Source organism: Callorhinus ursinus, unplaced genomic scaffold (assembly GCF_003265705.2).
Source record: "Callorhinus ursinus isolate GAN/ISIS: 27379988/994484 unplaced genomic scaffold, GSC_fseal_2.0 scaffold21, whole genome shotgun sequence".
NCBI lineage: Eukaryota > Metazoa > Chordata > Mammalia > Carnivora > Otariidae > Callorhinus > Callorhinus ursinus.
Genome location: NW_027397083.1, coordinates 21,159,850 through 21,174,464, shown reverse-complemented (window position 1 = coordinate 21,174,464; position 14,615 = coordinate 21,159,850). Strand labels below are relative to the sequence as shown.

General features: G+C 43.1%; 1 protein-coding gene across 3 annotated transcripts in view; it reads right to left on the bottom strand.

Moving 5' to 3' along the window:
• The window catches only part of BDNF (brain derived neurotrophic factor), a 58,182-nt gene extending 46,341 nt beyond the window's left edge, over positions 1 to 11,841 (bottom strand). Inside the window, exon 1 of one of the 3 annotated variants that reach the window (XM_073904910.1) lies at positions 11,785 to 11,841. In XM_073904910.1, the coding sequence (XP_073761011.1) occupies positions 11,785 to 11,787 (3 nt within the window). In that variant the 5' untranslated portion in view covers positions 11,788 to 11,841. Of the gene's footprint in view, positions 1 to 10,722; positions 11,081 to 11,784 lie in introns of those variants that run through there. The other 2 variants (XM_073904913.1, XM_073904912.1) reach the window with 2 other exon arrangements.
• Positions 11,842 to 14,615: the final 2,774 nt, after the last annotated feature.

The window sequence follows — 14,615 nt, the reverse complement described above, 5'->3', positions numbered from 1 at the left end:
AAATAAATCTTTAAAAAATACATATGTATAAAGTTTAAATTAGCAAACATTCCCTAACATTTTTAGGGCTAGGGATTCTAAGAAATACAATTAAGATTACAATTCCCCTCCTATTTCTCATCATTTTAAGGGAAATAATCAATTTTTTGTTTTGTTTTGTTTTCCTAGGGGGAGTGGGAAGGAAGCTACAAAAATTGTCACTGAAAACCAAATAAAGCTGTTGTCAAATCTCAGATAAGGATCGAGAACAAAATGTAGTAACTGAAAACTCCGGGCATAATATAGGAATCAATGAAAACTTGAGGTCTCAATTCATCTTGCCTTAGCTAGTGTCTCAATAATCGTAAAGTAATTGTGGAGTGTTGGAGAAATTTAAAATATAATTAGTTTTGTCCTGTCAATTTAAAATTAACAAAGTCTTATTGGCATGCTATCAATATCTTATGTTTCTATTTTAGTAATTAATCTAAGTTTTTTTAACATAATTAATCTAAGTTATATATAAACTTAGGCCATTCATTGTTTTATGTTTTTATTATTGGAAAAGAGAAGAACTATCATTGTCACATGATTAGATTTTAAGGCCCATATTGTAGTCAAGGGAGTTTAGGTCCTAGGTTAAACTTCATCACTTTCTGGCCATGTGACCTGGGCAAGTCACTTCACTAACCCACATGGATACTATAAGTTTCATAGAAATGTTTGTTGAATAGGTTGAGAGATCTTCACTAGTGTGCACCTCAGTTGCCTGATCAATAAAATGAGGGCAGTGGGCTATAAGCAGGCAGCACATTCAGACCTTAGCTCAGAAAGAACAAATGATTCAGGTGATTTCAATGCACTAGAGGTACCTGTGAACTAGATCATCTTTAAGATACTTTTCTGCTTCTACATTCAGACTCCTTTCAGGAACGGTGTATCATTTGGTAAACTAAACTTGAAACTCATGTAATTATTTCCCTAAAGTTTGAGACCTGAGCCAAGGTAAGAATTCATACTCTTCTATCTTTTAGAGCACGCAGTTACCTCTGACAAGGCTTTCGGTGGACTTTTCCATACATTAAAATGTCCTTTAAGATCATCCTTTCCTGCCGGGATGGTTTCTGAGCTCCAGGACATAACAAATACATTATGAGTTCAGGCCATCCTTTCTTGCATAAATCCGAGTGAAGGTCTCCCCATCTTTGATTCCTTACATAACTTTGGCAGCTATGCAAACACCCTTGGCTCACACTATCTAAGACTTACCATTATGCCTCCAGTTCCTCATTTAAAGCCACATCTTTCTAGGAGTTGCTTTTCAGGAGGACAATGAATGAGTTTTATCAGAAAGATGCCTAAGTACACGTATAACTCCCTTACCTGGACTATCTCCCAGCTTATTTCTAGAGCTGGTGTTCTGATTTCTGAGTTGGTGCAAAGACACAAAGGACCCAGACACCAAGTTTTGCATTCTCCCAAATGAGATGTGATTCCCAGAGAAATTCCAAGTTTGGAGTGGAGCCTTCGGAGGAAGAACATTGAATTGCACAAGGAAAGCCAATAAACATTTTAGTCCCTAACAGGGGCTGTAAGCCCTGTAATTACATTCGGGATTGTGCTTGTTCATCCTTCTCTTCTCCATATCTGTAAACAACATGTTAGCTTTGGAGGTTTGTCATCCGCTGTGTTTTTGGAGAGGGTGTGCCTCATCACAGCATCTGCAGTACTAGAGCCACTAACAGTTTGAAAAGGCAAATTTATGAAATGGTTTCTAAACACACTAAGTTCTAATCTAAACAATTTATAACGTTTCTTACTCAATAACTCTCAGAAGTCAGCTAACTTGGAGCTGCCCTGAATAAGTTAAGAAAGGAATTAGACATCATCTGTTGGGTTAATAAACTAAAGTAAGTGGAAGGAAAAACAGGCAGGTGAAGAGTTCCAGATACTCATCTTTCTCTTCAATGGCGATACACTTATTTCTGGAAATTCTCTTTCTTGCTAGTGTTTTAAACATGACAACAATTGTATTAACAGCTAAGGGATTTACAGATTACAGTTTACTGAGTAAAAGAAAGGGCTTTGGAATGAGATTGACCTGGGTTTGAGTCAAGCTTTGTCACTTACTGTCTTTGCTAATTTAGAACAGTTAATTAATTAACTGATGCCTCAGTTTCCTTATCTTTAAAATGGGAATAATAATAATCTCTGCCTAGAAAGATTGTTGTGAGGATTCAATTAACTGTGGAAATGTAGAATGCTCACCACAGTGAACTCAATAAAGTTCGATTTTATTATTAATTCATCCCCACAAAACTCTAAGTATTATCACTGTCTCCATTTGGTGATTGTGAATACGGGGCTCCAAAAAGGATAGGTGACAATGAGTGGTTTGAAAGTCTTTAATTAGTTAGCAGAGATTCCATATAATTCTGGACCAGCACTTGTGGCTACTAATTTTGAGATTCTCAGCCATCTTAAAGGGCGCGGTGAAGATCTCTTAACAAAATATATGTGCAAACCTGAAAATGGGAGACGCAAATCAAATCTGGGTGGTAGCTATTAGATAGGGGGACGTGATTTTATAATGGGCTTTAGAACCAGAGAACTTAGGTTTGAATTTTAGCTTTTCCACTTAAGATTTGCTATATAATTTTGGGTAAATCACTTAAACTCTCTGAGCTCCACTTTCCTTATTTGTACCATTAGAATATAATCCATCTCAGAGAGTTGCTTTGAGGGTTAAACAGTATATTCAAATGCAAAGCAAAGAACTTAGCACTGAATAAATGCAAAATAAATGTTATCTTATCCCATCATAATTTGCATATAGTTTCCCATAGTATGGTAGTGACAAAAATGAAGTCTCTATAGTTTGTTGAGGTTAGTGAAGTCATACCAGGTGTCCAAGGCAATGCTCACTGAGTTAGTGACCAGAGTCTGAACTTTTTCTCTTTTTTAATACAGTAGTGGATTTCTAGGGCAGTGGGGTAGTGCTGGTGTTACTAAGGATAAACTTTATAGTAATAGCAAGCTCAGTCAGTAGAAACATGCCACTATACCCTAACCACACTATCAGTTGGTTCTTTATCCACTTGGCAACTTGTCTAACGGTAAAAGTATATTTTAAAAGTTTTCCCCAAATGCCAGTTTCCTTCTGCCAGGGAGGAAAACTCAATGGTTAATACTGGAAGACAGAAAGAGGCAAAATTAGCATTTCTGAATCTATACTATGTTCATAAGCACCCCCCAAAAAGTGCTGTGTTGTCAAATATGTTTGTGAAATGCTACATAGTAGTATTTGTAGACTTTGTCACTAGTAGAAATCGCAGACAACTTCATATCACTTGTCAGTTGTTACAGACATCTCAAAATATGTTGATGCTTATCACTACTTCAAAATTTTAGTGTTTACATACTGTTAGACCTTATTTCATGCATTAAAAAAGCATGTTACCATATCACATAATATACTATTTTTAATATTTTTATAACTGTATTAAATATAATTGGCTTCCTTTGTAACCTTATAATTTTTTATTTTATTTATTTAGAAACATTATTTTGAGAAAGATTTATATTTTGACCAGACTGCCGAGAATTGAGTCCATGGCACAAAGGTGGTTACAAAGCTCATGCTAATGCCACATATTCCAAGGAGAAACAATAACAAGCCCATTTGAAAATATTGATTATGGAAGTTGCTGGGGAGAAAGTAGCCCTTAGTGGAGGCGGATGGTAAAAGCAAAAGAATAGTTTCCTACCAAAGTAACCAGAATAAGGAGCATGGATGGTGCAGATCAGTCTCAATGGACAAATGGCCTTAAGGAAAACTCAAGAGGGGATACTTCTAGAATCTCTGTTTAATACTGATCCTATTTTGGCTTTTTATTTTCTCTGCTCAATTTTCTTCATCGTCACGTTTCTCTTTTCTATTCACTTACCCTACAATGTCCTATCCCAAAGGCTTTAGATATTTATGGAACCTTTCCATAATCACCCAATTTGGGTATTTCTTCCCACAGTCCTCTAGGGAAGTAGGTAGGGAAGTAGGTGGTTGATATTTTCCTTGAAGCTGGAGATAAGATAAATCAATTCCAATTCCTTCTAGTGCTGATAAGTATGGGACCTCGCATATTCTGAAGGAATTTCTAGATTCCATATATTATAACATACACCGTGAGCACAAAGGTCTCAGAGTATTTTCTTTTGCTGTTTGGGCAATTGATTGGATTTCTCTTTCCCAGTGTGAGTTTTTTTAGTGCATTTAATGTTTACTCAGGGGTTAAAAATATCAGCAGAGTACTTTCAAACTCCTGTGGTGGTCCAGAAAATGCTTGCAACTGGTCAAAATGTCTCACATAGGCCACATGTTTCTCCCAGCTTCCGACCAAACTGTTAAAGTCAGGTCACATGTTGCTAAACTGCTGGATTTTAGAAACTAGATTTTAAAGTGTTTTGTTTTTTTTTAATTTTTTAAATTAATACTTTGGAATATATTTTGCCATTTGTCTAAAATAGAATTCAAGAATGATATCTGTCATCCCTAGTGCATCAGAAGTTATTTTAAATATGGCATCTTTATAAAAGTCAATAGCTGCCTCATCAAAGGGCAATCATGTCCAGTGTGGGTGGCCGTGCCAATTGTTTTTGAACTGCTGCAGCAAGCTAGCCAATCCCAGGGAATGGCTTGCAGCCTTCCTACACCCACATTTTTTCTTAATTATCTCCACCAGGCTGAGTTAGCTAAGGACAGATCTATAGCATTTCCTGGATGTCAAAATGCCCACACACCTTCTGCAATCCTTGAGCTACCAGCTCCCTTTCATGTGTTTCCTGGATGGTCCATCTAATTATCTATTATCATATGTATATAATGCATTATTCATGAGGCCCAGACAATTCCAGGATGTAATATTTTTGATTTTAAAAGGAAATGACCTGAAAAATGAGAACTTATGCTTACACAAAGAAAATAAGCAATTAATTTGATAGTGAGCCAATCTCAACATCCCATACCTTTAAAAAAAAATAATCTGTAGGAGTTTGGGATCATTGTTCAAATTAAAACTCTCCAAGTCATCATTTCTCAGAAAATGATAGGTTCAATATCTAGATTCCTTCTAGGCTGAGTTTAAATAAGTTGCCTTGATGTCTCATAATGTGCTTCTTAACAAACAAGTTAAAAACCTGGTGGCACCCCGAATTGTAAATCATCAAAGGTTAAGGTGACTTAAGCCATACCTTCCACCAAGAAAGAGTTATCCATTATATCATTCAAACTTGGAGCTAAAGTGGAATTGAGAGTTTATCCTGAAACATCCTACTTGTCTTATGTGTGAAGAAATAGAGATCAAGAGGGACTAATTGATTTTTTTCAGCTACTGACTAGTTGGGAGTGAAGCTTGAACTCAGGCTTTAAATTTGGTTCACTGTGTTCTCTTGAAAAAGGTAAGATTCCAGCAGTTTGTCCCCTTCCAGGGATTAGAGCAAATTAAAGGACTGGTCATGTCTTTAAACTATAAAGTTCCACCAAGATAAGAACAATTTAGTCTTCCTTATTGCTGAATCTCCAGGTTGTCAGTTAATGCTTACCGTGCAAAATTATGAATTTTAGTGTCTCAGTAGAAAGTATACCTTTTGGGCTAAGTAGGAAATGGCCAGTTAAGCTCACGATCCCCATTAAGTATCAGAATATCTACCAAGACAAGCAAGATTCCAGGAATCCAAAACTGGGATGAAATTCCAGAGGCTTGGAAGAAAACAAGCCAGCAGGAATTCATGCATCAGATATGGGTTGGGCCAAGTGACCTCTGAGAACCTTCCCAGCCCTCAGATTCTATGACTCACAAGTAAAAGCAAAATGATTCTTGGCTTTGGCTCTTCCTATTTTCCGTGTTGGTTTTTGGGGACTTAGTGATTGTACCTTAGATGGTATGTTAGCTACATGAAGATTCCTTTCTTTGACCCTCCAACTGTGGGAGATTGAAATGGCTTAGGAAGGGAAGGTCAGAGCAGAAATCTGGGAACTACTTGTAGATAATTTTTTTTTAATCAAAGAAATCAAAATAGGAGGAAATAACATGCACAGTCCTGTCTGATACCTAAGTGGGATTTGAGGCAGCATGGTCTGTGGAGAAACAAGTGCAATCCTTGAAATTTGAAGACATAGACTGATTCAGTCTTCCCCTCTTACCGGCAACGTGGTCTTGGACAACTCTGAATCTGAACTGCCTCATCTGTAAAAAGGTGATTGCTAATTCCTGCCCTACACAATTGCTGAAGAGAACAAATAAGGAAACCTGTAAAGAGCTATCAAAGTACTACATGCCTACAAAATACTATTATCAGGAAATACAAATAAAGTCTGCATTATAGCAGAATTGTTTGTAGGACTCCTTTAGAATGTTAGGAAAAAAGAAAAAATATTAAAAAGTCTGCCTAAATTTAAAAAAACTCAGAATGAACACTCCCAAAATTGCCAAATGAAAATGGAGGCAGGGATAAAGAATTTAACATTCTGATCTTTGCACCACACTGTTTTGGGGTATTAGTTTTCATCAAACATGTCTATCTTCCTCAAGACACACTTGTTAAAGCAGTAGCTTTAACTTCCAAAGTAAAAAAAGAAAGATTTCATATTTTTGAAAGTATGATCACTCTTAAATAAAAGTGGGGAGGAAATTTTCTTTTTATTGGTTAAGAATTTCATCTTTCTCCCCTTAAAGGCATTCCCCCCATTTCCATAGGATTCAATAATGGTAAGCTCTCACTAAGTGTTAATGTTTATTTTTATTAAGTACCACACTCTGTTCTTTACATGGATTATGGCATGTAAATTTAAGAGATCTCTGCTTGTGAAATTCACCAGAAAACACACAGAGACAAACATGTCCATACACACACACACACACACACACACACACACACAGCAGTAGCAGATCAGCAGAGAAAGGCACGAGCCAAAGAAAGATAATTTGAGTTACTTCTGAGGTAGCAGTTGTAAAATTAAAATAGGCAACTCATTAAATTATCCATAGAGTGAAAAGAAAGCTACAAAAATAGATATTTTTCTGGCAAGTCAGTGCTTTTCAGAAAAAATTTAGTTTTAAGCAGAATTTTAAAACCAGATATCAGTTCATATTCATTAGAATCATTTAAATGGTTAGCTTGTCCTAATTAAAACAAAGAATAGCTTTACTGGCCTTTGGTAGAAGTATATTTAATAAAAAATATGTTCAGTTAGACATCATTTTAACTGACAGATTGTAAGCAATTTGATCCTGTGAATGTTATTTGAGCAAGTTGGAGCCTGGTCCCCAAATCATAGAATTAAAAACAAAAATCCTTTTTCAGTCATGCCTCAGTGATGATTTTTCTTCATTTCTATTTGTTGGTTTTGTGGCTGATTATCTATTTTGTGGTCATTCAGGCCTTGCCTCTCACATTGCCTGATTTGGGGATGTTGTTTCTTACTAATGCTTCCCCTAGAGGACAGGCCAGGAAAAGAAAAGAAACTAAATTCACAAGCTTCTCCTCTTACTAAGAATTTAGATTAAGACTTGTTAGGAAAAGAGTCTAGCAAATAAATGAAGTTTATGTAGGTTGATTTTAGATCTTTTAAAGGCCTTCTTTCCAACTTACACTGATAGGCAATTAACAATAATACTTTGTAAGTCAGCAAAAAACTTGCTTTTAAAATCTCCACTTTTTTGCCTTAACCATACAAATTAAATGATTTTCTAAAAATAATTAGTACCCTGGTTCCATTAAATGAAAATGCTGTATGTAAAAAGAATGTCATAGTGATACCTCGCATTTATGGAGAGTGTCTGTTTCCCAGTTTGCAAAACCCTTTCAGACATTTTTTTCAATCCTCAAAAATTGCTGTGTTGTAGGTCTTACTATCAATGACACTGAAAAAGCTACAGGCAGGATGAATATATTTTCATCTGAATCAATACTGATATATTCCATTGGGGGAGCTAGACCAAGCTAAAATCTCACACACGGAAATATTAATAGGCAAGACCTGGGGTATAAAAGTAGGCTAGAATACTGTTAATTTTTAGGCTTAAAAATACCCCCCTTGCTTTCTTCCCTTCTGTTTATCACCTTCTGATCCTCCGTCTGATTTCAAACAGGACAACTGAAATTTCTTGCCTTCATGATGAGAAGCTCTATGTAAATACACATAAACAGTGAATATCAGGTGCACCCTTCTTAAAGTGACATTCATTTCCACGGCACTTTAGGCGAAACCATTTTATCTCATAAGTCGAGGATGTGTGTGTGAGAGAGAGAGGATGACGTGACACTTTGCAGGTTTAAGTGGTTAATGATCTCGAGGTTACAAGAATTAGACTGTTAGGCATTTTCCCTCCTTGTCTCCCAGAGACGCGAAATCTACAATTTCCTCAGTTCGACTGTCAGATAAATTGGCAAGTCGGCTAAAAGGATAATATTCCCTTAACGATGCATTCATCTGAAGCCCTAGCAACTGTATTAGGCAGCAGTGAGTATTCGCTAGCAAGACATCTCACGGAGAGGGAACTCTGCAATTTAGAGTGACAGATGATTTTTTTCTCATCCATCAAGCCGCCTCAAAATGTCACAATATTTACACCTCTTCCTTGGTGAATTAGAATCCAGACAGGCAGACAGGAAAAAAAAAAAATCCGACCGGTTGCCGCTTGATTGGGGAAAAGCAAGCGTTGCACCTTTAAATTCTGCCCATCCATTCCCAGTTCCCCCCTCCCTTCTCGGGATTTTGCAATAAATCTCCCAGTTCTGCGTTCAGCCCTGCAGATCCGTATTTAAAACAGCACCATCTGGGAAGGGTGGGTGGCGGTGGTGATGCGGACTCCTTGGAGTTCCTTTGCAGCACGCTTGGAATTGCATCAGACTGATCAGAAATCCCCCCGCCCCCAAGACCAGCCCCTCCCGCCTCGCTCCCCTCCCTGCCCCTCCCCTCTCCTCCTTTCGCGTAGATCTGACTGAGAAAACGACTGGATCTCGGAACAATCTGTGCCCCATTCGCTGCTGCAGACTTGCTCCGTAAACCCTGCCCTACGCTCCCTTTGTGTGCAGAGCAGCCTATCACCGTCATCTGATCCTGGTGCCGTTTTTTTTTTTTTTTTTTCCTTCTAAATCTCCACAATATTCTCGCGTTGCCTATGAATCCGTCCCTTCCACCTGAGCAAAGTTGGGATTCTTTCGTTCGCTAGAACAGTCGAGTCTTGAGTTTCGGAAATAGGTTTTCCTCTACGCTACCCCCGCCCCCACCCCAAGCCCCCGACTCTTAATTAAGAAGGGCTGATCCGCGAAGGAGGAGTCCAGAACGCCCAAACCCTGGGGCGAAAACTGCCATTGGGTTTGGCTCGGCGGCCGGAACAAAGGGTCCGGGAAGGGGGTGGGTTGAGGTTTGTAGGAGTGTGGAAAGGGTGGTGGCCCCGCGCTAGGGCGCGCAACTCCCTGGGCTCCCAGAGGAAAGGCCGGAGGACAGTGCTGCCGCCGGGTCTGGCCGCTCTGGGTGCCCCCCGGGGCGGAGGCGGGGGAGGTGGAACGGAAGGCAAGGAGGCTCTGAGCAGCATCGATCTTCCCCGCCTCCCGGCCCACCCCGCCGGCTGCCGCGGGCCCGCGGCGAGCCGGCCGCCCTCCACCCGCGCCTCCGGGTGCAACCTCGCGGTAGCTGGGCACTCTGAGCCCCAGCTGATTGGTGGCTCTGTCCAGCCGCCGAGCGGATCTGCGAGTGTTCTTCTCCACCGCCTCCAGCCGCCCAGACCCCTTCCCCCAGCCCGCTCCCTGGCTCTTCGGCCCGGAAAGGACCTTCTCCCAAGCAGAGGCCCCCCTTTTCTTAGTTACCCCGACTGACTCGGACCTGGGCTCAGTGAGGCATCCGGCCCGGCGGGGGAGCGGAGCGCGGTCTCGGCGGCTCCCCTTTCCTTGAGAAAGCGGGAGCCCTCTAAGCCAGCGCCCGAAACTCGTGGGGAGGGAGGGGGGAAAAAAAACCACACACACACAGAAAGAAACATCCAGCGAGGCGCGAGGGCGACGGAGGGGAAGAGATAGAATGAGGGAGGGATGGAGGCAGGAGGAGGGGGCGGGGTAGAAGGAGGGGGGGCGGGAAGGAGGGAGGGAGGGGGAGAGAGAGGAAGGGAGGGGGGAGAGATACATAGAGAATGAATCCTTCTCACTAGAAGAGCTGAAATTACCTTGATTCATTTTGTGTTGGAGATTTAGCGTTACCTCCTACCCTCTCCCCAACCTCCACCTCCCCTTTCCTCACCGTACACCACCTCCACCGCCTGATTCTAAATGGTACAAAGTCAAAATTTAGGAAATCGAATGTTGTGGAAAAGCTTCATAATTAGTAATGAATCTACTGTACACACACACACACACACACACCGGCAAAGAGAACGGAAAAGAAGGAGGTGAAGGGGAGAAAAAGAGAAATCTTACATTTGAATCAGACATATGCAGGTCCAAGTTAACTAAACTCATTATATCCGCAGGAAGACTGAGCATTTTTTTTATTTCTTCCCCCCCCCCCCCCCTTCTCGCTTTACCCCAAGGCTCTCACCTAGGGCAATCCAAACTGGGCAAATACCAGGAAACAACCCCCCTCTCATGCTCTCCTTCTACCTCCTCCCCTTCACCACAAGTCCTCTCGGGAAGATCGAGTATCAAAATAGCTCAAGAATTGGGGTTGCAGGGGGTCCCCGCCCCGATGCTTACCTTCTTTGCGGCTTACACCACCCCGGTGGCTAGATCCTGGAGATAAACACTTGCATTTCCCAAAGTTAACCCAGTATACCAACCCGGAGCTTGCCAAGTGTCTATTCCAGCCTACACCGCTAGGAAGCCAACTTCAGCGAGCTCAATGAGGGGACCAAACTGGGGCTCGCTTTCCAAACGCTCCGCTCCAAAATCTGACTCTCTCCAGCCCGATCTCGGTGTGAGCCGAACCTCAGAAAAGACGCTTCTTAAGGGCGACACGGAGCTGGCTTTACTGCGGGGCTAAGACGGCTACCTAGGGTACCACCACCTCGGACAAATCCGTTGGCTCTGTCCAAGGTGCTGAATGGACTCCGATCGCCCAATTACACACCCGGCGCAGCAGGAGGAAAAGGCTAAAAAATCTCTAATTCAGTGATACTTGATATTGCTCTAGACGGTTTCTTCCACTTCCTTACGTTTTGTCACGTGTGGATGGCTTTGCCAAAGCCATCCTGTTAATAGTTGATCACATGTTGATGAGACCCTTTTCTTCTATGAGAGGATTTCCCATTTCATTACCGGTGATATGCACTTCTGACTTATTTCTCCCCCACCTACCCCACCCCCATCCGCACCCAAACTCCCAGTCTCTACCCCATCCTTACCCCCCTCTACCCCCTAACCCCAACCTCTAATAGCATTATTGTTTTTAGATGGAAATTAACCCCCCTGTGAATGTCAATTACATGCCCACATATAAATCATAGAATATGCTCATACACCACACACATAGAGGAAAAGAATGGAATGCAAGAAGGCTGGGAGAGAAGCATCAGCCTTGAACAGCCAATATAACACACCCCCCCCTCCAGCTCCAAGTTTGTTCCACGCAGTTCCACATTGCTGTGTTAAATCTCAAATGATTCCAATTAAAGTTGCACTATGTAAAAACCCGATTCTCCTGGCCTGAGTAGCTGCTGTTCTTTGGCGTGTGAAGTGCCAGGAAGAGCTGTGATATGCCCGTTGTTAAGCAACATGTCAAGATTTTTCAATTATAATGCAGGGTTTATTGCTACTCACCATTGTGCCTTTGCTGTCCTGGAGACTCAAGTGTCTTAAAATCCCGTCTCCCCAACAGATGCTGGAAGGTAATGTGTCTTGTTTGAAGTCATCATGTGAGAAGTTCGGCTTTGCTCAGTGGATCGCCCACCACTTGGTGTGACTTATGAATCTAATAACCCTTTGCAATATCCGCAAGCTTAAACTCTCAACCACCTTGGCGACTACAGAAGACAAAGCAACTGGCATCGATGTTGAAAAACCTATAGATTTACGCAAACGCCCTCACTCCGAGAGACACGTTTTCTCTTGAGTTCTAACGTAATTCTAATGAATGAGCGAGGTTACCAATGACTGCCCAACTGCCCTGCTAAATAGCGGGTGGTTCCTGGGGCTTCCTCCCAACCGCCCGTCACTGGGTCCTGGCACAGAAAGTTCCCGGGGAAAGTGAGGAGTTTCAGGGTACCCTCATAAAAATAATCCAGCCTGCACACCGCTCCCTTGCCCACTGCTCAGGTCACACCTGGGGCTCTGGCAAAGCTGAGCTCGGCTCGGGAGATTTCCCTGTCGCCAGGTAAGAAAACCTTCGCCTTGTCAGGATAGGGCGGGAAGACCGCTGGGGAACTTGTTGCTTATCAGCGCCAGCAAGCTACCGCTTTAATAATAATACCAGAAGAGCGCAGGGGGAGGGGAGGCGATGGGGCGGCAACAACGACTCTCCGTGCTGTTTACGTGACCAACTCACTGTGACTCCCTTGGTAGAAAGGAAACTTCTTAGAAAAGTTCGTGCCCCTCCCCCTTCCCCATCATGACTAAGGGTCTCCTGCTGATGAGATCGTGAGTGATGATCAAGTGGGGGGTTGGGGGGCTAGGCGGCGGGGGCTGTGGGTGAGTGACTTGTCCTTGGGAACAACTGCATGCGTCGAAGCGCGCATCAGCCCGACAACTTTTCCTTTCCCTCTTAGGGACTGATGACTAGGCGAGAGGCACCGGGGCGAGCCACTAGTTGCCCACAGGAACCTGTGTAAACCGAGCTCTCGAGCGGCTGAGTTGAATGAAGTTATAACTGCGTTTGCTCTAATAGGTTATGGCTTCTCAAATGTGAGTTAACAGCCCCGGTGCGCAGCTAGGTCGGCCTGGCGCGCCGCGGACTGTAGAGCCGCGGGCAAAGGCAGAGAGGGGTGCCACCGCAGCGTCTCGGCGCTCCGCGTCCGCTTGGTGCTTCCTCCCCAGAGTCGCTTCCGCATCGTCCGGGGGGCCCCTAGGCCCACCGGGTGCTGGGGTGAGCGCAGCGGGGAAGCTGAGCCACGCGCCAGATGAGCCTGGGCTGGGATTGCAAGCAGTGGGAGGGGTCTCTCCCAGGAAGCCCCGCGGTTTAGACCCGCGCTTCCTCACCAGTGGCTGCGCAGGCTGGGAAGTGGAGAGGTCACGTGTCGGCGGAAAGTAACTTAGAAAGGAAAGGATGAACTTCAAGGAGAAGAAGGGAAAAAGGCACAATAAAACAGACCACCTTTCCACTTCCTCACCCTCCCCCCAACCCCAACCGCGTTTAAAATAAAAGGTAAAGGCGGGAGAGGTGGTAGAGGGACCCCGCTCTCTGAAGACTGGGGGAGAACTCGGGAAATCTCAGGCAACAAGCTATAACTCGATCTTTGGCGACGTTCCCCCAGCCTAGGGAGGCGCTAACCCAAGGTATCTTTCCACTGAAGCTGCCCTTTGCCTTCCCCCAGCCCGTGCCTGCGAGCCGAGCAGAAGAACCGAGGAGGAATGTAAACCAGTTGTTATGGAGATGGCGCTCTGAGGAGCGCAAGTGCCCCGGGAAGTACCCAGAAGGATTTCGGGTTTCGTCGTTTTGGCACCAACACCATAATTTTACTTTCCACCTAGAGTTCCCACAAAGGGGAGCCCATCAACGTCGTCACCGGCCCTGGCCGCGGCGCTATTGACTGCAGGGATGAGGCAGAGAGATGCTGCCGAAGACAGTGGATAGCTCTTAAGTTTCAGACCACCCAGCCTTTTCCAATCTGCACTTTCTTTATGCCAGTCAAAAGTACTGTATTTGAATGTCATTCGTGCTCCCTTGTGTGTAAAAACCTCAGTTACACGATAGGATTAGAGGCAACAGAACATTAGCATTCTGTGGCTGCTTCAAGGTTCTACTCCCCTCCCCCTCCTACCCCAGAAATGCCTTCCTTCCTCTTGGAAAACAAGCTTTACTTCCTAATTCTGTATATGGACTTCTGTTCATTGGAATTCCCATTGGCACCGGGTTATTATTACTATATGTAAGTCCAGTGTTGAGTTGATATCCCTCTAGAGATGCTTCCAGAGCCAACTCAGTTTATCATAGGCTTCAGCCAAGGTACGAATATACAGATGCTTCCTAGACCTCATTCGGTACAGTTCTAGATTTGCCAAGCTCCTGGACACCTGAGGTAGGTCATGATAAAAGGGTGCCAGACACCCTCACAATCATCAAAGCAAGAGTTCCCTCCAACTAAAAGGACTGCTCAGATTGTCCACAAACTGCCACTCTTTGTCGATCCATGAATTAGCCAGCAGATGCTGCCCTAAGACTGGGACAGCGGGCACATACCATCCTCAGAGGTCTTGGGGTACAGGTTTTGTGGACAAAACTGGTTTCCTGAGAATGCAATTCATAAAGCTATAATTAAGTTTCCCTGCCTATTGAGTGACTCCATTACAGATCTGAAATCTTGAAATAACACAGAAAGACAATCACTATATGAACATAATTATTCCCATTGTCATCCATGTTATATATTTATTTGACTTCTTTGTCAACAGTCTGTAGTTTGTATAGAGACTATCAGATATTTCTCTGATGGATC